This window comes from Microcebus murinus, chromosome 8, assembly GCF_040939455.1.
Source record: "Microcebus murinus isolate Inina chromosome 8, M.murinus_Inina_mat1.0, whole genome shotgun sequence".
In the NCBI taxonomy this organism is placed as follows: Eukaryota; Metazoa; Chordata; class Mammalia; order Primates; family Cheirogaleidae; genus Microcebus; species Microcebus murinus.
The window spans coordinates 58,934,260-58,958,422 of record NC_134111.1 but is presented as its reverse complement, the minus strand read 5'-3'; the positions used below and the strand labels follow the sequence as shown (position 1 = coordinate 58,958,422).

The following is a 24,163-nucleotide window of genomic DNA, read 5'->3' as shown; positions in this document are numbered from 1 at the left end:
GGAGGCCAAATTTTAGACTGAACTCTTTCAAGGAGCCAGCTCAACCTCCCACGCTGTTTAACTCTTTAGTTTCAATGGAACTTAAACACTAAGATTTCTGTCTGTTTAACATGGTGTTATGTCTCCCAAGTTGAATATAATTTCACTGACTAGAAGAGGAATATACATAGAAATCTTCCATTTTCCATAGATCATCTGTAAAACTCCCTATTTACATGCCTAACACATATGTGCTTGGTACATGGATCCATTCTAGAGTTTGCTAATGCAAATTGATATACTTTCCTAAAAATTAAATGAATCAAGAAATAATTTAGCTATTTTTGATTTTTATCTTATATAACACTTTATTGCTTCCTCTAATATTACAGGATCAGAGATAGAACATTTGGGAATTAGGTGGAGTTTTGTTTTAGCAGCTGCTTCTTTTTCTTCTGCCTAGTGTGCAAGTTCTCTCTTATCTTGCTTTCATGCACACTGCAGAGTAAAACACAGAAAACATGCTTACAACTGTTTCTCCTCCAAATGCATTTAAATTAAGAGTGAAAAAGAGGAAGAGTATTTCCCCTGGTGTTGAAAGATTTCCTATTCCTAATCTGTAAGGCAAATTACATTATACAGATGCCAAAACACCAATTAAAATCAAAAGCTCTGATTTATCCTACATTATATTTCTCCAATGACTATCACTTTAATCTTAGATCATCAATTCATTCTAGCTATTTGCAACATAAACACCATAAATGGTCCAAAAATAAAACTGAAGCTACCTACCCATGTGCCTGCCTTAAGAAATACTACTATATATAGGAAAGGTAACGTTTTTCCCATGAAGAAATAAAAATGTAGTGTTGCTCAGAGCTAGTATTTCTGTTGAAAAGACTGCAAAACCCAATTTTGTGCTAAGTATTTTTCAAACATTATTTGCTCTTGCTGTTAAATAAAACTAAATGGAATGTTTTTCTGAGGTATATCGTGGGGTTCTGTCTCCCAAATCCACCTAGGCTATAGTGCGTTGGAATAGTCAGTTATCCCTCTGATCATGTGTTCCTGATCTTTACCAAGGAAACCATAGTCATGATTTTCCTGCTCACATGCAGGGATTGTTGGGTTAGACTAGTCAAAAATAGTGAGTGCAATATAGACTATTAGATTAAATCAATTATTGTTTGTATGTCTACAAAAGAAATGATTGTTAATTATGGATTTTATGTATTAGAAAAATACAAAAAAGCACATCAAATTTCTTTTTTTGAGGAGAAATTACTCTTTAGCACAAAAATAATTTCTTTTTCAAAGAGAATAGATTGAAAGTTTATTTAAAGAAAAATATTAGGAGTAAGAGGATGGGGGTGTGTGACTATGGTGGGAGGGGTGAAGGTCGGCTACCACCGCTACCAGAGGTCAAGATTCTGGTAGTACTTTGTCCAGGGGATCTCACCGCTCATTAGCTTTGAGAACATGGGCAGACAACACTCAAGCTACATCTCACAATTGTTAACTCCCACTTCATAGGGTTGCTGTGAGGATTCAGGAAAATAAGATGAGAATAGTGCCTGCCACCTAGTCGCTGTTCACAAAGGGTTGATTATTCAATTGTATAGTGACTTATCCTAACAGATTATTTTTCAGATAATTAGTCGATGAGACCATGAATGGCGAACTGGAGTCAATAATATCCACTTGATAGTGTTCCTTGTATTATTCCCTGCAAGTGTTATAATATTTACATCATATGAGTCTAACACACTGTGATTCCAATGTAATAAAAGTGAGCTCAAATTGCAGTCTAAAAAGAAGCATAGATTAGCTAAAGTTAGAGGATTTCTGTTTGCTTTGGTAGGTCTGGCCCTCCTATAACTGCTATTCCCTCTCTGCCCACTGCAGAATTTAGACTCTATTTATAAAGCAAAGCCACAACATTTCATCATTTTACAAATTACTTTTTTTAAGTTTGAACTTTTGAAATTGGTTTAGATGAACACGTAACGCTCTTTGAGGTGAACAGAATTATTGGAGGGCCCTTACTTTCATTACCTTTTTCCTGGCTGACAAACAATTTTATATGTACTTGCTTTGAGCAGTCCCCTTGCATTTATTCCTAAGGTTCATGCAGCTTCCTATGTATGTGAGCTTGCAAATCCCTTCAGTAAAATGGAATTCCAAGGTCACTTTACTGGTCTTGTTGAAGTGCCAGTGAATTAAAAGCCAACTATTTTCACTTCAGGTTATCTATCATGGTCTGCACTAGAGACAATCACTTGACTATTCTGGGCATTTCTTACCTGGAAAATGAAGTTAGACTAGATCACAAGTTTTAACTTGGGGTTATGCATACTTGAAGAGGAATTTTTTTTTTTACTAGCCTTTAACTGAAATTTAGCATTCCTTTCATTTGTAGGCAACAATACACTTTAAAATTTGCGATATTTTTGTTTGTCATCAATAGAAATCATAGATGTTTTCATAATATACTTAGTGGAGAGATCTTGAAGTATCTTTTGATATCCTTATTATTTATAAATTACATAGATACAGAAATATAGTTAGGCCTTGTTATTTAATGCATTACTAAAGAAGCATGTATATTACTATAGCATAGGTTTACTTAAATGTGTTGATAGCTGTATTTTAATATAAGTAGACCCCTTTGTAATCATATTTATTTGATTTATGAATTTTATTGTGAAAGAAGGCCATAGGTTTCATCAGACTACAGAGGTACCCATGATTTAAAGACATTTGGAACCTTGGACTGTATTGATGTTTCTCAAAGTCTTTTAGATAGACCACTCTTGGGCCATCAAGGTCATCTAAGATAATCTTTAATGGATTGAATAATGCAAATTATTTCTTCTTTATGGCAGAATGATATGTCAGAATAATATGACTTTTTTTATGAAAGACTAAGGGTTACTTACAGGTAGAATTCCCCAAGTTCATTGTAAAGATTTCTACAACTTAAGATTTATTAACTAACAGTAATGTGATTTGGATTTGCTGAGGACTATAGTATTTGATTGCCATGAAATTGCCTGGCAATGTTTGTATGGCCCTGAAAACAGCTGGTATTTTAGTTTTCAAAGAAAACACTTTTTCAGTGCTGCAAAACTTGTATATTGGCAGGGCGTGGTGGCTTACCCCTATAATCCTAACACTCTGGGAGGCCCAGGCGGGTGGATCCTTTGAGCTCCGCAGTTCAAGACCAGCCTGTGTAAGAGCGAGACCCCATCTCTACTAAAAACATAGAAAGAAATTAGCTGTACAACTAAATATATATATATATATATATATATATATATATATGTATATATATATATTAGCTGGGCATGGTGGCACATGCCTGTAGTCCTAGCTACTCAGGAGACTGAGGCAGTAGGATTGCCTGAGCCCAGGAGTTTGAGGTTGCTGTGAGCTAGGGTGATAACTACAGCACTCTAGCCCAGGCAACAGAGTGAGACTCTGTCTCAAAAAAAAAAAAAAAAAAACTCATATATTGAGTTGGTCATAGTTTTTAAGTGTTGCTTTTCTAATTGCATGTACAGAATTACTCTTGGATGTAATTTGTGTATCATTTTGGAATTTTTTTTTGTTCATTGCTGTATCGTTATCATTTGATTATTTTGTTCCTCTTCCACTTATTATTATTTGTGAGTTCTTTATTCACTAGAAATGAGAGCATTTGGTAGTAGGTAGATCTTAGTGCTCTTCACCCATTGTAAAAAGTTCTCTCAAAAATTTTGAGAACCAGGGAATTAGTGGATTACTTATATAAGTATATTACTTACATTTCTTTTAATTCAGTCTATTCTTTTCACTCTGTTCTGCTCTATTCTAGACTGTTTTGTTCTCTCTTAATCTAGCCTTAAGTAACAGGATATTAGACAGAAGTTTAAGCCAAGACTCTAAGAAGATAAATGTGGGAAGACAAATAGACTTGTGAGAAAGGAATTACAAAGTAGATTCAAAAGCCAGTTATAGGGTGCTTAACACTCTAAACCAATACGAACAAATGAAAGGGTTAGATTGCTGAGGTGGAAAAAAGATTTGTGAAGAGGATTTCTTTGCAGAGATCTCTGCTGTTGGGAAAAGTATAGAAATACTTCCTTCTTTACCTCAAATCAAGGGAAGAGAGCTTCACCAGGACCCTTGGAGAGACTGAGTGAAGGGGATATTGGGAATGGAGTCCACTTCCTAAGTGAGAGAGCTACAGAGTTAGATGGTGACAGATGGGCCAAAGGAGAGAAGGCTGTGTAGGTGCCTCACGAATGTTTCATATGAACCAAAGGATATTTTGATCCTGGCATAGAAGATAAATTTCCCCCATTGAATATATTTTAAAGAGACAGTGGGAGGCAACTTAAATTTGCTTTATAATAACACCTTATAAGTTCTGTATGTTCACTAATTATATAACCTCAATAAAAACTGCTGCAACTGAGTTGACACTGTCCTACAATATACATTAAAGGAATTATCTTGAAGTTAATTAGTGCAAAGTTTAATTGTTAGAATATCTTCAATCAAATTTCATACAGAAAGAACATTCCATCATACGTATTTTCTGAAATATCAGGGTATCTTGAGTAACTGACTCAAAATTAATTTCTATTTATTTTGTTTAGTTTGTTGCTTATGTAATAAGACTCTAATGTGTACATTTTGCTTTATATTTTCATTTTTCATAGATTCTCTACATCCTCTCTAGAACTGTTGAAACATTTTCCATGCTAATATTTTATTTTTCTTCAAAGTTTATACAGAAGCTGAGTGATTCCAAGATTATAAATTCCATGAGTTTGTTTTAACAGATTATGTCTTATCTTAAACATTGCTATTCTTTTATACTCATTTGTTTTAAATTCATAGCAACTAAGCAACGTGTGATAAAAGACACTGATCATTAGGGGATTTATTTAAAGGAATTTGTTTCAATTAAAAATATTCAGTAAAAACATGCATAATTTTTACATGTGAGTTAATAGATTATGTTTTTAATTTCAGGATATTATGAGGGTACAAGAGTTAATAGATATTTAAACAAGTTTTATCTGTTTTATGTCTTTCTGCATTCTCAGATTAAATTGCAACTTCAAAAACTCATATAACCACCAAAGATGACTTGTTATGCTATCCACAGGCTGAAAAGAGAATGTTTGATATCCTTGGAGAAATGTGCCACAAATCCACGTAAAATCCAGTCTTCCACGTTTTACAAATGGCTTCAAATCTGCTAACCTTATTAGGTTTTTTCAAAGGCTTATTTTGAGTTTTGTGTGTTTGTTTCCTTGTTTCTTTTTAGGTGAAACTGATCTTCATAAGAACTCAGAAGACTTAGTAAATGCTGAAGAAAAACATGCTGATACACACCCATAGGTCTGAAACACCTTAATGGCTTCTGTCATTTTAAACATGAAAGGTAATTTTATTTTCTAGACAACAAATCTAATTTCTAAACTAAATGGTTTTTAGAATATCATTAGAAACGAAGTTATATTATTTAAATGCCCTCCTGGATTCTTTTTTTTTTTTTAATCTTTATCTTCCATCTTTTGGGGTAAAACCTTAACACGTAAACTTTAAACATTTAACTTTCAAAAGTTCTTAATTTCCTCATCAATAAAAATTATACTCGCTGAGACTAAAATTTTACTTCTTTAAAAAAAAAGCTATAATCCCTGGGGATGTTTAATCCTCATTTCTTATTTTACTTCATGTAGGAAATATGAGTATTTTACACTGATTTCTTCTTTTATTTCATGTAAGAAATATAAAAATTGATACCCTATAATAAAAACAAAGCAAGTGTTAATACATATTATGAAGCAACCATCATGTTTGCTAAAATCTGTGGACATATATATTAATGGTTCTCTTTTTAAAAATTAAGCTGTGAAGGTTTGTCTTCAATCTATGAAATTGTTAACTCTCGGAGTGCTGCCTTGGAAATATGAATTTTTGATAAGCCTGTCGATATTTCTGTCCACTAAAATTGAGAACCTCTGTCTTGGATGTACAAAGGAGGTACAGGCAGTTATAGAAAGGAAAGGTATATTTATAGTGGAGGTGTCCTAATGTCTACTAAAAAAGTGTAAAAAACAAAATTCAAGTGTTATAATGAGTCTTTCTGTGGGGGTGGTTGGTAGTGGGGGTAAGTGCTGAGGGTATCATACCAAGCCTTTGTGATGTTATTATCAGCTCCACAAATGTTGCTTTAGATATGAAAGAGTTCAACTGTGATTAGCTTTTAAGATAATTCCTTTCCCAGTGATCTTGAGTTAAAAAGACAGTTAGTTGTATGACTATATTTTATTCATCATAATAGTTTCATTAATAGCAACTATAAAGTGTTAGGCACTGTGGTGAACATCTTGCATACATTATCTCATTTAGTCCTCTCAACAATTCCACACTTTGTAAGTGTGATAAACTTAGTGAGTGTGATTCCTATTTTATATATTAAGCTTGGAAAGAAATAAAGACACAAAATGGTTATTCAGCAACTAAAACTCATCTCTATACTTAAAAGTTATAATATATTTTCTCATATTAGCTACAGAAATTCTCCTCCTTACTCTCCATTCAAACTATAAATTTATTACCTTTAGAGCCCATGGTCATTCCAGAAAAGAGTTTGGGTCCTGATGATATATGATGGAGCACCCAAAATATATTTTAGGGAAAACTAATTCAGTGGAATATTTAGAAATGTTTTAAGTAACAAAAAGTTTTGTTGGCAAATAAGGATCATTAAAAAACTGAGTAAGACAAAATTAAGCAAGATTCTTTCTTATAAGACATCTCCAAGTTGGTATGTACTCTGTAGCTTCAAAAGAAAAAAAAAAAAAACTTTAGGATCAGCATTTCCTAAGCATTCATGACATGGATCTGGAATATTTATGAACATTTTTCAAAAATTGTGTATAAGGAACACAGGTCACCAATAGATTTGTAAAAATTACTGTTCCTTGTATGAAAATGTCTAAGGATAGATATTAGATATAGATAGATGATAGATAGATAGATAGATAGATAGATAGATAGATAGATAGATAGATAGATAGATAGATAGCTATGGCAGTTAATGAAGTATCTTTTTCTTTTTTTCAACTAAAGAGACACAATCTTCCAGGAAACAGGGCCTTCAGTAGGTGAAGTTTACAAGCCTTCAAGGAACAGGCAGGTGCTTTAAAGGATGGAATGGGCAGGATCTGAAAACAAGAGTGGTGAAAATTGGCAACTGTGACTCAAGTATGGTGTGTGGGAGACAACAGTGATCAGTCTTAGAAACAGAAAGGACAGAGCACACCCAGCCTGAAGGCTGCAGCGGCAGCCAGCCACTCTTTGGCTCTGGCAGATTTTCAGCGTGAAGGAATGAGGGCCCAGTGTTTCCAGGTTCTTTTAGTGAATAAGAGTTGTTTTGCTTTGTGTTGTTTTGTTTTTAATGTAAACTCTTCCAATTATTCATGTTGGCTCAAAGTTTTTTGAAACACTGCGTGGACCAGACAAAATATGTAAGTGGGCTAGATTTGGCTTGCAGGCTCCCTGTTTGCAAATTTACCACACCTTGTTTATGACTGGTAGCTAATTCTTTTGCCACCATCATGGAAACTGTAGATCTTATGGCAGCCTGGCCACATCTCCGAGATCCATCGCCTGCTCTGTTCTCAATGTGTAGGCACCACTGTGAGATGCATTTCCAGGAAATATTGAGCTCTAATTAAATTTGTGCCATGTTGAGACCTCATAAATCAATGTGCAACACTATATCTACGACCAGAAAAAAGCCTTTGAAATCTACTTTTCACACTGTTGTATAATTTCATCATCATTTCTAAGAGGTCCCAGTCCACAGAAGTCTTTTGTTTTGCTTAAATTTTTCTTTTATGCTTTTGTTAATTAAAGTAAATGAGATTGGGGTTGGATGTACAATGCCATCCTGCTGTATTATTTAAAAACTTAATGGCATATCATTTATCACATTATCTTCCTTGAAAGATATGTTAGAGATTTCTGGCATTTCAAAGGCAAACCAGTATCAGAACTGTTCCCCATTGTGGAGAAAGTGTTCCCTCTTCCTACCAATGCCAATTCTTTAATTCTGAGTGTACTGCCCAACAAGAGGCCAAAAACTGATGAGTTGTGGGCTACATTTAGTCTGCAGATTTGTTTGACTTCCACACTGATTTAAAATATGTTTCTGAGCGTCTTTAAGGCAAAACTAAAGAACATAACTTTACTTCACTACAGTCCCTGTAATTCTAGTTGTTTTACACACACCCAGCCCTACTTAACTCACACTAGATACTAGGCCCATATGACTGTTTGAGTTTGTGACTTCTGATCCAAAGAATCAAAATTTTTACTGGGATTAAACCACATACAACACATACCCAGAGTACAAATCGGAAGAGCAATTCTGACTGATGTAAACCCACTATTATACACTGATAAATCCCTTATTCTTGACCAGGTGTATAAAGACCAATGTGAAATTGCCACACAGTAATTGATGCCTGTATATGACTAAATCATGATCTTCATTTTCTTCCTTTTTTTTCTTTATTTATTTTTTAATTCACAAATAAAAATCATATATATTATCAGGTACAGTGTATTGTTCTGAAATTGTGAAATGGCTAAATCAAGCTAATGAACATATGTATTGCCTCACATGCTTATCATATTTGGGAGCTGAAAACATTTAAAATCCACTCTCTTAGCAGCAATTTTCAAGAATATCATACATTGTTATAAAGTATAGTTACCATGCTGTACAATAGATCTCTTGGACTTATTCCTACTATTTCACTGAAGTTTTGTGTCATCTGACCAGCATCTGCCCAAGCCCCTCCACTCCCTACCCCTTCCACTTCTTCTCTGATCTTCATTTTCATTTGGATTTTATTTTAGGATAATGAAAGCAGCACGAAAACATCCTAAATCTTCAACTTTCCACAAAGCTATATCTCCTTTTTCAACGTACAGTTGGATCGGACCATTTTTATGGACGTCTACATAAGGAATTAAGAAGAACACAAATTTTGAGCTAGTCGCCCTGGCCAAATAAATACACTCAAGTTGCTAACAGAGTTTTAGGCCAGTGCTTCTGCTACTGTTTTTCCTCTACAATTTGGCCTTCTTCAGTCAACCCAGAGAAATTTTTAAGACAAAAGTCAGACAGCTTTAAAATTTTCTCACTTTGAGCCAGTTGTAGTGGCTGTGCAATACATGTGCAGAAGATGAAGCCTTTTTAAATTTAATTCCTTGCACTGTCTTACACAGAGTGCTCTCATAACACATTGTTCAAGGTCTTAAACAAAAGGAAAGCAAAACCAAAATTATGGAAAATATATTTTTTGCAGTGCTGGGAAATAGGCTGTATAGATTGTCCTTATTTTAAATGCATGAGAACAGGATGAGAGGTGGGACTCATCAGAAGCTGTAGTTGAAGTCCTGGGGCAGCAACTGAGCATCATAGCCCAGCGCAATGATCTGATGAACACCTCGTTGTAACTCTCATACTGAGAAATGGCAATGAAGCCTTTCCTTGAAGACAGTGAACCAGCTTGTATCCATCCATCCCATGGTTTTAATACACTAATGCATCACTTCCATGGGCATGGTCATGACGCCAGTCATATGATATCTACAGTCCATGAAAACAAGAAAACGAGATTGTCAACCATTGGTAGAGACAGACACTAGAATGGAAAATGGAATTTGCCTTCTGGGTTGGTTATCCCATCAAGATGTAACAAAATACTAAAATGTCTATGAAAATGGAAACCCACACTTTTCTGTACAGATAACATTATTTGATGCAACTTTTAAATTTTGCTGCCCAGAAACAAACTGCAACCCTCAGAGGCTCTGCTTCCTTGTCATGTTTTGCCTGAGCATGTGCAAAGCCTTTCTTTTGCTCCAAACTGAACTATCTTTCTTTGTTCGTTATTAGCTGACAAGAAAGGTCAAGCACAATTAGATGTTGTAACTTTTCACTGTACAAACATTTCAATGATGGTGAGCTTCAGTGAATTTGTCTTTGTGAAAGGCAGAAATTGGATGGAAAGAATCAAGAGTAGCCATCAATTAAATGACATGAAGGAGGATTCATCCATCCTAACGAGTTTGCTGTTGCACCTGCTTCCTTCTGGATTTCACAATGCTAAGCAATATTTTAGAAATGGATACAATCAGAAGCTGTTAAGCCTAAGTAGTGAGATTTTATAACTCACAACTTAGATCTCTTTTAATGTGTAAGCCATATTCTATATGCATATTTAGTATGCATCATTGTAATTTAAGATATATTTGTGTGTAGACTCTGTATAAAATGCTTTTAAATGTTCTGTGAATAAGATCCTTAGCTTTAGTTTTACCTGAATCTTGTGCAGAACACAGCTAAATAATTGTAGCATAGACATTACAATGCAATTGGTATTTTAAATGTAAGCAGTAAAGATTGATCTATAATAATGTGCTGGGGGAAAACATTTATAGATATGTACATCATGGTGACTTTTGGTTCTTTAAAAATGGACTCTTCGTTTCTATTTATGGAGAAACTGTAACTACTGCTTTTAGTGGCTTTTTAAAATGAGGTATTTACCACCTATTAATAGAAAATATTCTGCACTTAAAATAGAATCTGACTGTCTGGGAAGTCTAATTACTGTTGTTCCTATTTGAGCCAATTGTCTTTCAGTAAAGCTATAGAATCTCTCAAGGGAGAAGTAAATGGAGACACTGCTTCTCAAATGTCATAGGAAACATAGCCACTTTATTCCTGTTAATACTTTAAGATCTATACACTCTTGTTATTTAAAAAATAGCATACAAAGAATTCATAAATTTCTGTATATGGGCTTTAACCTAATTTTCCAGGTTATGTGACTTATTAAAGCACTGTGACCAAACTTCCAGAGGGAGTGGAGAAGACGCTTTGCTTCTTCAGAAGAGCTGTCAGGCTGCTTAGTGTACTTACTATTTTCCTAATCTCTCTTCTTCCCTCTTTCTCTCTATCCCCTACACTTCCTACTTCCCTCCTTTTTTCTTTCAGTCTTGCATATTTCTTCCTTTCCTGCCCCCTCCCTCTCTCTCTAAGACAGCTTACGTCTTACTTAGCACTAATTAGTAAGAAGTCAGAATGGAGATTATCTGCACCCGTGTCTTCTGCAAACACCAATGTTGAGCCCATTCTGAAGAGAGGGATTGATGAGTTAGGCTCCTGCACTTTAAATGCCCCGCTTTGCATTTTTATCCTCAACTACCCAACATATATATCTTGCAAGTTCATATGCCTTTTCATTTAACCAGAACCTCTTTTATTTAATTTTTAACATGACACCTACAATTCTTGTGTTTCTAGTATGCTGTAATTCTCTGTATTTCCTATTATATATGATTGCTAAATAAATCTATTTGAGGGACAATATTGTGAAACATTTGGTGTTTAATGTAATTCCCTTGGGGGGGGCATTGAAAAGTTGGAGGAATTGAGGAAAACCTGAAGAAGACCAACTCAAAAATTGATATAGATTTTTGTCAGAAAGTGATTTTTAATCCATTAAAGAAATATGCCCTTGCCGGGCGCTGTGGCTCACGCCTGTAATCCTAGCTCTTGGGAGGCCGAGGCGGGCGGATTGCTCAAGGTCAGGAGTTCAAAACCAGCCTGAGCAAGAGCGAGACCCCGTCTCTACTATAAATAGAAAGAAATCAATTGGCCAACTGATATATATATAAAAAAATTAGCCGGGCATGGTGGCACATGCCTGTAGTCCCAGCTACCAGGGAGGCTGAGGCAGAAGGATCGCTCGAGCCCAGGAGTTTGAGGTTGCTGTGAGCTAGGCTGACGCCACGGCACTCACTCTAGCCTGGGCAACAAAGCGAGACTCTGTCTCAAAAAAAAAAAAAAAGAAATATGCCCTTGAAAACCTATTATTTGCAAGCTCCTGACTAGAAGTCTGGTGCATATATGAATATGGAAACCTAAATCTTTTCTCTAGAAACTTCAAGTAGTATAGAGGAGATAATCTATACATACCAAATTTATACATAATAACTAAAATGCCACATCCAAAAGCAACCAGATGCAGCCTGAACGTGTTGGCATGCACCTGTAGTCCCAGCTAATCGGGGCGCTGAGGCGGGAGTTTGAGGCTGCAGTGCATTATGATGGCTCTGTGAATGGCCACTGCACTCCAGCCTAGGCAACCAGCAAGACCTCGTCTCTACATAAAAAAGAAAAAAGATTGAAGACAAAGAAAGTAACCAGATGTAAGTAAAACATATCTGTAGATATTAGAAGAGGTAAAAACTGCTTCCATCTTCAGAACTTCCAAGAAGACTAAACATGAATTGATAAATAATAAATGACAAAAGTTTATAATCCTTGCCTATTTTCCATACGCAGCCTCCATGTAATGCTTAACAAATAGTACCTTTAATCCAGCAAAGTGGTATTAATATGAGTAAAGGAAACTGAGTCTCAGAGAAAGAGCCTTGTCCCAGACCAACAGGTTGCTATTGGCAGACTCCGCACTGGATTTGGTTCTAGGTCTCTCTGGCACCAAAGACCTTTTTTTCCTTTCTGCAACATCTATGTGGGGTGAGGTAGAGGCACAGTGGAAAAGAAAGCTCTGTGAAGAAGAGCAAGGTGAATAAGGCAACACAGGAGAATAATAAAGAGGTGAAGGGTCTAGAGTCAAGGTGAAGACCTAGTGAGTCTCAAGTAATTGGATGGAGAGTAATTGGCACAAGATGTGTCACCCCTTAGGCTGTGTCTCCGTGACACCTGCATGTTCCAGATGAAGATGTGAAAACCTAACTAGTCATCAGATACATGGCACTTAACTGAATTTTTTCCTTTAAGTGTGATTACAAAATACATTTCCCCTAATATCAAAAAGCTTATGAAAGCTGTATTTTAATTTAGAAATATAATTTAGATAGAAAACACATATTTCCATTGGAAGCTGTATTAAGCCTTCTGTCCTCTGTTTAATTGATTTTCTAAATACTGCAAAGCTTATCCACTGTTTAGTACAAGCCTTAGACAATAAAGACAATGTATATTTTAGAGTTAATAAATGAATGCCTCATAATGTCCTGCATTGCATTCTTGTCATTTCTTTGGAGAGAATTCTAAATATTTAAGATATATATTTTATATATGGGCTGACATATATTTAAAGCTCTATTTGGGGCTGGGCATGGTGGCTCATGCCTATAATCTTAGCATTCTGGGAGACTGAGGCAGAAGGATGGTTTGAGGTCAGGAGTTGGAAACCAGCCTGAGCAAGAGCAGGGCCCCTTACCAACAGTAGAAAAAATTAGCTGGCATGGTGGTGCAGGCCTGTAGTCCCAGTTGCAGGAGGCTGAGACAGGAGGATCACTTAAGCCCAGGAGTTTGAGGTTGCAGTGAGCTATGATAACACCACAGCACTCTAGCCAGGGTGACCGAGCAAGACCCTATCTTTCAAAAAAACTCCATTTGGGGATTTTCATCTCTTAGCAACATTAATAAATTTCTGGGTTATTTCCTTAACATTTGAAAAGGTTGGAGAGCTTCCTTTGCATCCCAAGCTGATACATTTTTATCTCTGAAAATTAAAGATTATAATTATGTAGTTATTCTAGTTTATTATATTCTCACTACTACATTATGTTATTTTCTTACATTATCTCTTTCATTCCCTATAATTACTCTTTAAGGCATTATTATTCCCATTTATAGATAAGGAAGTGTGTCAGAGGAGATTAAAATAATTTGAGTAATGTTCTGCAGCTAGAAAGTGGGGGAGACCAGATTTGAAGAGTAAGGGAGTGTAACTCCCTTTCTACTCTTTAGTCTATTTTGTAGGAACTTGTCTGAAAAATTTTGAGAGGGCAGGACTTTCAGTGATCAACAGCAGGGTTGTGTGTGCTTTGGTGACCAATTAAACCATGTATTACTGTAGATGGGGTGCCTTTGATTTTTGTGGGTGGAAGAAACATTCCCCATGCTTAATATGTGACCATAAAATATGCTTTTTAAGTAACTGCTGATGCTCAGTCTAGACACTTGCTACTCAAAGTGTAGTCCACACCTGGGAACTTCTTAGAAATAAAGAATATCAGGCTCATTCCAGACCTACTAAACTGGAATTGGCATTTTAAGAAGATAACTGGGTGACTCCTGTACATATCACTATTCTAGATAGTAAACAAATATTACAGAGATAATTCTAAACACCTACTAAGTACTTTTGCCTTTTGACTCCTGTGCCCTCCTTCAGAACCATCAACAAACATCGTGGAACCAAAGTGAAAGGTGCAGGTTATTGTGTCTTTAAATGACATGTATATATCTGTACTAATGAAATATGGTTGATCATATGAACAAATAGAGGAGGACCCATGAAGGCTCGGGGAAAGATGTTAAATGTGTGAGTGTGATCATTTTAGCTTTCAGAGCAAAAAATCCTGGAAAGCAAAAGCCTTTATATAATATGAGGCATCAACAGTCAATTTATCCTGTTCTTTTTAACTTATCAAGTACTGAATTAAGCAGTATACAAAGATCAACCTTACCTGACAAATGCATTTCATAACTGCTATCCTCAAAACACAGTTTGATGTGTTTAACTCTTATCTGTCAGCTTTTTTGTAAAACTTAAAATATAGAAGACTTCATGGAAACTATGCTTGGAATGTAGGGAGTAGGATGAAGGAAAGGGCACCAGGCCTGAGGACTGATTGCCTTGCTTGGGGTTGGAAGGAAGAGGGTCTGTGTCCAGTTTGGAAGCAGCGAGCCAGCTGAGTTTGGAAACATAAGATACAAGGGGAAAATATAGAAAACAAGGAGCCAAGATTGATGATTCATGTATGGGAAGGAGCCAGGGAGCTGGGTGTATTTTCCCAGAGATCTAGCACAGAGAATGTGCAGGCTAGGCAGCAGGGAGGCCTCCCTCCACCTTCTGGTGAGACTGGGGGGTGAGGTAGGGAGTAAGAAAAAGGTCAGTAATAGGCAGCAGGTACAGGGGAGGCATGACAGGGCAAAAAGATCTGTATCAATAGGCAGTGTGGGAGGTAACTCTAGTTCTTTGGTTTACCAAAGAAACAATGGCTTTGGGTGACAGATTTGGTTGGGCAAATTCGTCTGCATGGGGACCACCTTCCTTGTCTTTACATATGTCTTTTTGAGTCTTGCATTTATGTCCCACCATAAGGCAGCCCACAAATGTAATTGCCTCCCCTGTGGGTGTATTTTCTCCATTTAGGATTTCCATGTTGAAAGGCTGAAGCATGCATGGGATTCTCATGGCCCTCCCCTGACCTGAAGCACTTTTCAATTACTCTAAACGAATGCAGAACTCACAGCAGTCGGCTTTTCTCCAGGCAAAGCCAGGCACAGAAAGCCCTACTAGCATGGAGACATTGCCCCTTCAGATGTTTCTTGCTTTCAGAGCACAGAGTTTGACCAACATATTTGGAAGCCGTGAGGATGTACTAAACTGAAGGGGCCTAGTGTTAATCCATGTGTTATAACTTTGAATTGAAAAATAATGAAGAAAGAACAAAGGCATGTTTGATAAATGGGAGATGATAATACCCCCTAAATGTTATTGTGTCTGGAAATAAACACAGCTGAGGTATATATGTCAGGAAGAAAATGTAATATTATGAAGATCTATAGCTAGTGAAAGTTTGTACAAAGAACCAGAATCTATTTTTTTTCCCAAGTAAAGTTTTCTTTCTGTGGATACTGTCTTATAAATTATCCTTTGGAGAAGATATAAAGAATCCTGACTACCTCAAAAAAAAATCTTTTTGTCAAAGCCCTTGACTTTGAATATTGATGAAAAGGTCTTGCTTTTCCCTTCAACTTCACTTAGCATACTATCTTATCATTCCTAAATTATTAGCTAAATTTAAAAAGCTGTTCATTTTTATGTCCTCATCCTAAAAAGTATTAAATTATAGTAGAGTTCATTTTTAAAAATTGATTTTCTGATGAATAATACTATACATGCACATGGACAAGTAAAAATAGCAATTTTATTTAGACATAAGAATATCCCTGTGTATCAAGCATGAATCAATTTTAGCTTACTCTGTGTATGTGTGTGTGTGTGTGTGTGTGTGTGTGTGTGTGTGTGTGTGTGTGTGTGTGTGGCTATATAAAACTTGGTTTCAGATTAAATATTAAATTAGAGATTTTAACTTCCAAACTTCTTGTTTTCTAACTCCTGCTCCACTCATGAAAATCACAATTTTCCCACTGAAGAACAGAACAAAATGATAGATACAGGACCTTTTTAATGATTGTTTTAATAATATTTGTGTCAGATTATAAAACTAATATGCATTTCATCCTTTATTTTTAAGCTAACTTCAATTCTTTGTTACAGATAGCATCTAAATAGCATTCTTCACTTAGCCTGCATGGTAGACTAGGTATTTCATGGGGTCAGGGTTTATGTTTTGTTACTTTATTTTTTCATAGCCTAACACAGCTTGCATACATCCTGGGTTTGGTTGAATTTGATATATTGACGTCAGCTATACATTTCTGAAGACTTTCAAGGTTTCAGTAGTTGTGAGGATTAAATATACTGATTAGAACCTACAATAAGTGCTAGTTATTATTTTTTCATTTACATTAGCATTTTTTCCTGGTTATGGGATGCAAATATATTAATATATGAACATATAATAGTTCACACTTGAGTACATACATAAGTTTGCTAGGTTCTAAGTTCCTTACCTATAACAACTTATATATTAAATAATTCTCAAAGCACCCTAAGAGGGGTTATATGCATTTTACAGACGGGAAAACTGAGACACAATATGTTCAGGTCTTCCATCCTCCAAAAGGCAGACTTGGGATTCTGGCTACAGAGTTCATGCCCTCAGCACCATTCTACTCTCTCAAAACTAAACCAAACCAAACCCCAAGAGACTGATGAGCTTGACAGTCTATGATTTCTTCATTTGTTGAGAAGTTTACCATGACATTGTGCTTGGGTCAACTCAAAGTTATACCACTTCTAAAAGGATTATGGACCCATTTCCTCTTTCTATTCAAAGAGCATTGCATTGTTTATGCCTTTACCATGTTATTCGTGTTGAATATTTGGCTTCTGTGCTTCTAGCTCTTCTGTCTTTCTTTTTTCTCTGCTCACTGTTATGTTAAATCTCCCTCATGAATTCTTTGGACCTGTTACTTCTCCTCTTAAAAACAGTTTCTCCTTGTCTACATTAGGGGTCAGCAAACTTTTTCTATAAAGGCTCAGACAGTAAATATCTTTGGCTGCACAGGCTGTGTGACACTGCCCTTCCTCTCTTTCTCCTACTCTTCCTCCTCCTCCTTCATCATTTTCTCCTCCTCCTCTCCTTCTGTTTCTTCTTCTCTTTCTTCTCTTATCTCTTCGTCTTCTCCTTTGCAATGCTTTAAAAATGTAAAACCCATTCTTAGCTGGTGGGGAGAAGGCATGCAGAGACCATTCACCATGGGCCTGCTCTGCACAGCACTTCTACTTCAGGTCAAGGAGCTCGGTGCCCCAGAAGAAGAAGGAGGCTGCTTGTGCCAGCGACTGTCATCCCCAAGGCCTCCAGCTTCCACAGGCCTGCCAGCCACCCTGAGGACTGGGAATGTCAATACTTCCAACACACCTACCAGTCTAGAAGGACTGGCCACAGCACTGGTTCTCAGCCTTCAGCACGCATCAGCACCACAAGGAGGGTTCCTCGACCAACAGGTGGCTGAGCCCCAACACCAGAGGTTTCGATTCCGTAGGTCTGGGATGGGGCCCCAGGTGAGGCTGATGCTACCGTGTTTCCCCCCAAATAAGACAGGGTCTTATATTTATTTTTCCTCAAGAAGACACCCTAGGGCTTATTTTCAGGGGATGTGTTATTTTCCCCTCAAAGCCTCAGCTTGCAGCAGGCAAGGGATGCCCGGGACCTGACAGGGGGAGCCGACCTTGTTGGTGGGGCTGCCCCCACCTTTCCGGTCACCTCTGGGATAGTAGCTGTCACGATGGGGCAATGAGAAGGGCTGCTCGTCTCCTTTACCGCTCCGCAAGGAAATGCATGGGTTGTGCAGATGCGCTGCTTGGCCCCGCCCATCACTAGGTCTTATTTTTGGGGTAGGGCTTATATTGCACAAATGCTTAGAAATCCTGCTAGGGCTTATTTTATGGGTAGGTTTTATTTTCAGGGAAACACAGTATTGGACTGCAGATGTCACTTTGCAAGCCACTGGGCTGTAGGTAAAGCTTAAACTCCTTAACACAACGTTCAAATCCCCTCACGGTCTGTAGCCTGTTTGTTTTTTTTTTTAAGTCATAGCCTTCATTATGGTTTCACTGTTTGTTCCTGGATGTCTGCCATGCCTTTGTACTGAGTACCTCTCCTGCCCTGTCATTGGTCCCTTTGCCATCCTAACCTGTCACCTATCCTCCTTCCTCTAAGGACTTTTGCAAATGCCAGCTCTCTCACAAAGCCTCTTCCCATATCTCTGGCTAGAATTCCAAATCGCTTTTCTCTTGGTGAACACTGATCTGTTACTCTCTGTGCAGGAGCATTGTAGCTCTCTGCATCATATGCTTGCTGCTAGATTTTAAGGTTAAAAAAAACACTGCACCTTACACATAGTAAGTGTTCAGCAAATATTTGTCAAATAAAAGAATGTGAATGAATGAATAAAGGCAGAAAAGAAAAGTTAATTCTTATTTGTGCTACTTGGTGTGTGACTGAGGTAATCCCTTTCAATAATATCTCTAGTTAATTTAAGCAAATAAACCTCACTTTTCAAGCACTTTAGATATACAGAATCCCAAAAAGCCATTTGTATTTTTTCTCAAAGTAAACGATTGGTGAGTGCATTAATTCTTAATTCTTAATAACGTACTAAAAGCAAACCTGAATTAAATGGGAGAAACACTACGATCTCTCCATCTGTCTCTTGTCTCTACCCACAGGGATATGAGTCTGCTGTTGCAGAGATGTATTAGTGGTATCAAATCCTACTACCTTTGCTAAGGAGAAAATCTTACATTTCCTGGGTGATTTCCCATAGCCTTGATAACTAATAGTGGGAACTATACAGGAATTAGGACAAGAATGACTCGAATTCTTAGTTATTTGTAGCTATTAACCTCAACATCTCCTAACCTCTGACCACGAAGACGTTGCTAGATTGGTAAAATAATGAAGAAAAATAAATATTTAAATGGCGGAGACAGTACATAACACATTGTTGACCCTCAATGAACAGGAATGCAAATTATTATTTTGTATTTATTCAGATGCCATTATTTCTTATTGAATTTTGTGTGAAAGACCTGAAGCAAGAACTATCTCACTCAAGATATCTCACACAATCTGGCCCTCGGTTCAATTTTAGACTTTGTCATTTTCCAGCTCTGTGGTCTTGGAAAAGCCTCAATTTCCTCATCTGTAAAATGGAGATAGTAAGAAAACCTATCTTATGAGGTTCTTAGAATGATTAAATGAAATGTCCTAAGTAAGGTGCTGAGAATATTACCTGATACATAGAAAAGAATGGAAATAATATGAACTATAAAAATAAAAACCTACCAGGAGCCCCATCCCCTTCCTTTATAATTAATTGATATTTACAGTTTCAAAAACATACCCTGGCTTTAACTTTAGTAGAAATATCCCAAAAGTCCACATGATGGAGAGGTTGCCCCATGCAAAGAGTAGGCCAGCCATGCCACAGTAGAGATTATATTATCATTAACTTCAGCATGTGTGTTCTTGCTTAAGAAAAGGCAAAATTACATATATAAATATAGTTAAATAGATACAAATAGATTGATGTATGTGTATAGAAAATAGGTGGATAAATACATTGATAAATTTGTTGGTTGCCTTATCATGTAGACATTCAATTTTGGGGAAAAAATTAATGCAAATATTAACCACTTCGGTACAGGCATCCACTATAGTCGATAGCCACAGATGAACGCGCACAGCGACTTTAGCCAACAGCCATGATATGACTGTTCTAATTTTTCATTTGTCAAAATACAATTGTGAACATTTGAAAATAACATAATGAAAACATATATATGTATGTATATGTTACCTGTTCTGATTTACAATACAAGTAAAGCTGCCTGTAAAGTAAAACAAGCTTTCAGTGCTTTAAAGCTTTCCTCATCACAAACGGATTCATTGTCAATGCACAGCACACACTGTCGTGTGGACTGTGAGTGCCGGCTGTGGGCAAGGTTTCACGGCTGGTGAGCGCCCTACTGAAGTGGTTAAAGAGAAAAATATCAGCGTAAAGATAGCATAAAGGTAAACTTTAGACTTCCTGGATGGCTTATTAAATAAAACACATTATCAGACATCCAGGTGCACTGAAAGGCAAAAATAGCAGTTTCTCAAAAACAAAACAAAACAAAAAAACACTATCCACACACACACTGGTGAACTCCCAGATTTCACAGACTCTTTGTCAGCAATATCAGCAAAATAAAAAAGCTTTCTTTGGAGGAAAGGAAAAAGGAGAGAGTCTTTCATAATGTGAAAATTGTCCATGTGAGAGGAGCAGATGCATCCACCAAGTGTGGTGAGTCAGATGCAATCTAGAAGCCAAGTGGGTCAACATTGGAATCATAATCTTCCAACACACCAGAGAGAAAAGGCTACAAAAAGGACCTAGCCTGGCCATGGTGCAAAAGAAACATTCGTGTGTAGATTACCTAGCCACAGTGGACAGGAAGGTGCAGAGAGCAAGTTGTGTGGCCAAAGACAGGAAGAGGGAAGGAGCTGGCCTCACCAGCTAAGCTATCTTCCACTGTCCAACTCTCTCTTTTCACCTAAGGCACCTTTCATCAGCACCACATCACCTTCGTCCCTTGTCCAGTCTCCTCTGGCTATCTCCCTCCATTCTCACCTGGCCTCTTCTTAACAGAAGAGAATAGGGAAATGTAACTTTGGGATGCATTTATTTAATAAAGCTCTAATTCTCTGTGCTGAATTTAATAGCCAACAGGTTAAATGTCTTCTACTTTTAAAAGTGTTTCTTTTTTATTTCAGTATAGTGAAACATTCTATATATCTACACATATTTAGTGTACATTTTATATATACATGCATGTGTATGTATATAGTTTATATATACTAATACATATGTGTATGTATGCACGTATACAAACATACATATATAAATTCTAGACACACATACACACATATTATATTGCTCAATAGTAAAAATTTTTAACTCCACATTGCAAATGAAAGATTGGTTTGGTAACTATATTTTCCCTGAACTATTGAATTAAATTATTTTATACAGATAACAGTTTTTGGTAGTTTATGACAAAGTCTAATTTTTAATACTTTTTTTCTGTACTACAAAAAAAATTATTTTGAAAAGGTTCATTTTGATATCAACCAGTTCCAATGGACTATTTCCTATGTAAATTCCATTTACACTAACAATTAAAATGTGGAGCTTAAGCATGGCATGGTATGTAAGTCCAGGATTTAGTAGTATAATCCCTATCTTAGTCATAATTAACCTTCATGTTATGTTTTAATTTTTTAGTATATTGAATATTCTCAAAAGTAAATAAAGGACCCTTTACATTTGCCAAGTGTAGTATTTAAAACACTTGGCAAATGTAACTAACAAGTGACAAATTCAAAATGAAAAATCTTTGTCCCATTAGGGCAAAAGAAGAAAGAAGAGATCAACATATGGTGATATAATTAGTCTGATTAGGGAAACACATCCACAGAATTTATGCTGTGGGGCAAATGTAATTGGAAACCCATCCATCTACTGCAATGTCCTGAAAAATGCTAGTCTTTTCAAACAATAAAGAAATAAAAGATATTTTCCTGAATTATTAGAGAGATGTTCAACCATCTGCAAGCTATTTGTTTTTTTAAAGTTCTCATTGTTGCATTGCTTTAATTACAGCCATGTTATACCTTTATTATTTTTTAGAAGAATGGTATTTTGAAATCAATTAAACTCATTCCTCAGTTAGCTTGAGAAGAACAGGTAGAATATTTTTTTAGCTCTTCATTAGATAGCAAATTGTTTCTTTGAATGTCATAATACCTGTAATATATTCCACACTTGCAAGTTTAGGTCAGGGTAATTATGCTTGTTCATATTATATACTTCATTTCTTTGGCAATACAAAGTCTGGGAGTAGTAAGTGAAAATTATCATTTTTCAAATCCTGGGATAGATGAGGGGGATAATAAAAACAGCAATTTGTGAAATTATTTTCATTTCTATTTTGTAACTTATTAGGTATTGAGAAAAAGAAAAGTTAAAAAGATTGATGTCTTGTTATTTAAGAAAAGATCATACATAAGATTGTCATAAACTCAGAAATTCTCTCCTTTTTTAGATATTAAAGGTTATTTTTTTCTTTTTTTTAGCAGGACATCATGGAAAGAGAATATTAAAGGTCATTTTTTAAGTATATATTTAAACATAGAAAATATTCTAAAATGAACCAAATACTTTAAAAAGAGCTTCAAATTTCCTCTTTTATTGGTCATAGGTCATCTTAGTTTGAAGTCAATGCCAAAGAACTAACGTAGAACTCCAGTTCTTCTTCCCACCCTTCACAATCAAATTTATCAATAGCAAAATCATCCACCTATGCTTTATGTCAGAAATAACACACTTGTCTGTTACTGTGGAAGTTCAGTTCTAAGTCAATCTATAAGACAGTGTATAAGAAAATATAAAAGTTTGTGGTTCCCAGGGAGGATGAGTTTTTCTATCCTAAAATCTAACACAACTTCTCAAACAGATCATAAGCTAGTGGAAGGATTTGTAATATTATTGGTTCGTTTAGGGCCACTTATATTCTTTGGACTCTAGTTTTCTTATCTATAAGTAAATCTTATCTATTATACATAGTTAATGTGATTATTAACTGAGACATATAGGTGAAACCACTTTACTATAATTGTAAAGAATTAAATAAGTATTAAATTAAATAAGTATTAAATTAAATAAGTATTAATAAAGAATTAAATAAGTACTAGCAGGATGGCAATGGCAATAATAGCCTTTTTATTTCTATAATTCTAATGCTTAACTCAATACTTGGAAAGTAAACTATCAATAAAGATTTGTGGAACAAAATCAAAGCAAGACCAAAGGAATTTGAAAAAGAAACAAAGGAATAAATAAACACAGTGGAATGTGAAAAAGAAACAAAGGAAATGTGTTTGAAAGCCTCCCCATTGTAAGAGAAGGCTCAGTTTTAGAATAATAAAAACTCTAAATGAATAACTAAAAATTTACCCAAACGCAAGAGTTCCTTTTTAGTTGTAGAGAGAAATAAATTAAAACCAAAGGGGAAAACATGGCAAATAGTGTAATAATATAGATAATTAGAAAAAGTATAAAATGAAGAAACAATTTCTGAGAAATGTTAATATTTGGATATAAAATATCCAAAGTGCTTGGGAAGGCAGTCTAGTAGGGAGCAAATGACACATCGTGAAGTGATGGAGTTGGAGGTGGTGGGGGTGGTGTTTGTTTTGTGTTGGGATTTTTCCAAGCTCAAGTAGAAGCACAGCACTAACAAGTCAACTTCTGGTTGTTATCAACTCATTTTGCACCTGGAGGAGAAAAAGAAAATACTCTGAAACATAATGGAAGCTTTCCAGAGAATTTAATACCACATCATGTAAATCTCTGTAAAGGGAAAAATCTTGTATACATTACTTAGTAGCAACATAGCTTGTGTGCTAGGATAGAGTAAATGATCCAATTAGTGATTTGTAGGAGGAAATTTTTCCTGGAAGAACTTTTAAATTTTAATAAAACAACAAACAAAAAACAGCATCATTTTTTAAGTTAATTTTCTAAGCAGAAGATTTAAAAGACAGGAAACTATTGGTTACAATGCTAATCTATTACATACGTACGTAAGTATGTGTGTTTCTGCATTTCTACCTCAATTTTATTCTGCTGGTTGTCATACAAGCACATGAGGAGATCCCTTTTCTCTTCTGATCCTGCCTCCTCATAGTATAATACTTCTGCTTTCTGTGTCTTCCCATCTCTTCTTTCTCCTTTGCTACTTGTCTGCAGTTCCCAAAAGAGAATTAGGGAGGAGGAACATGGATCTTAGAGTCAGAGGAGCCCTCACAAGAT

The 24,163-nt window shown here is 36.0% G+C and overlaps 1 protein-coding gene across 4 annotated transcripts in view; it reads left to right on the top strand.

Annotated features, from left to right (window-relative positions):
- The window catches only part of PDE1A (phosphodiesterase 1A), a 315,490-nt gene extending 303,591 nt beyond the window's left edge, over positions 1–11,899 (top strand). For all 4 annotated transcript variants that reach the window (XM_012785792.3, XM_012785793.3, XM_012785794.3 and 1 more), the window contains 2 exons: positions 5,303–5,419; positions 8,914–11,899. In XM_012785792.3, the coding sequence (XP_012641246.2) occupies positions 5,303–5,376 (74 nt within the window). In that variant the 3' untranslated portion in view covers positions 5,377–5,419; positions 8,914–11,899. The remainder of the gene's footprint in view (positions 1–5,302; positions 5,420–8,913) is intronic.
- The last annotated feature ends 12,264 nt before the right edge of the window (positions 11,900–24,163 follow it).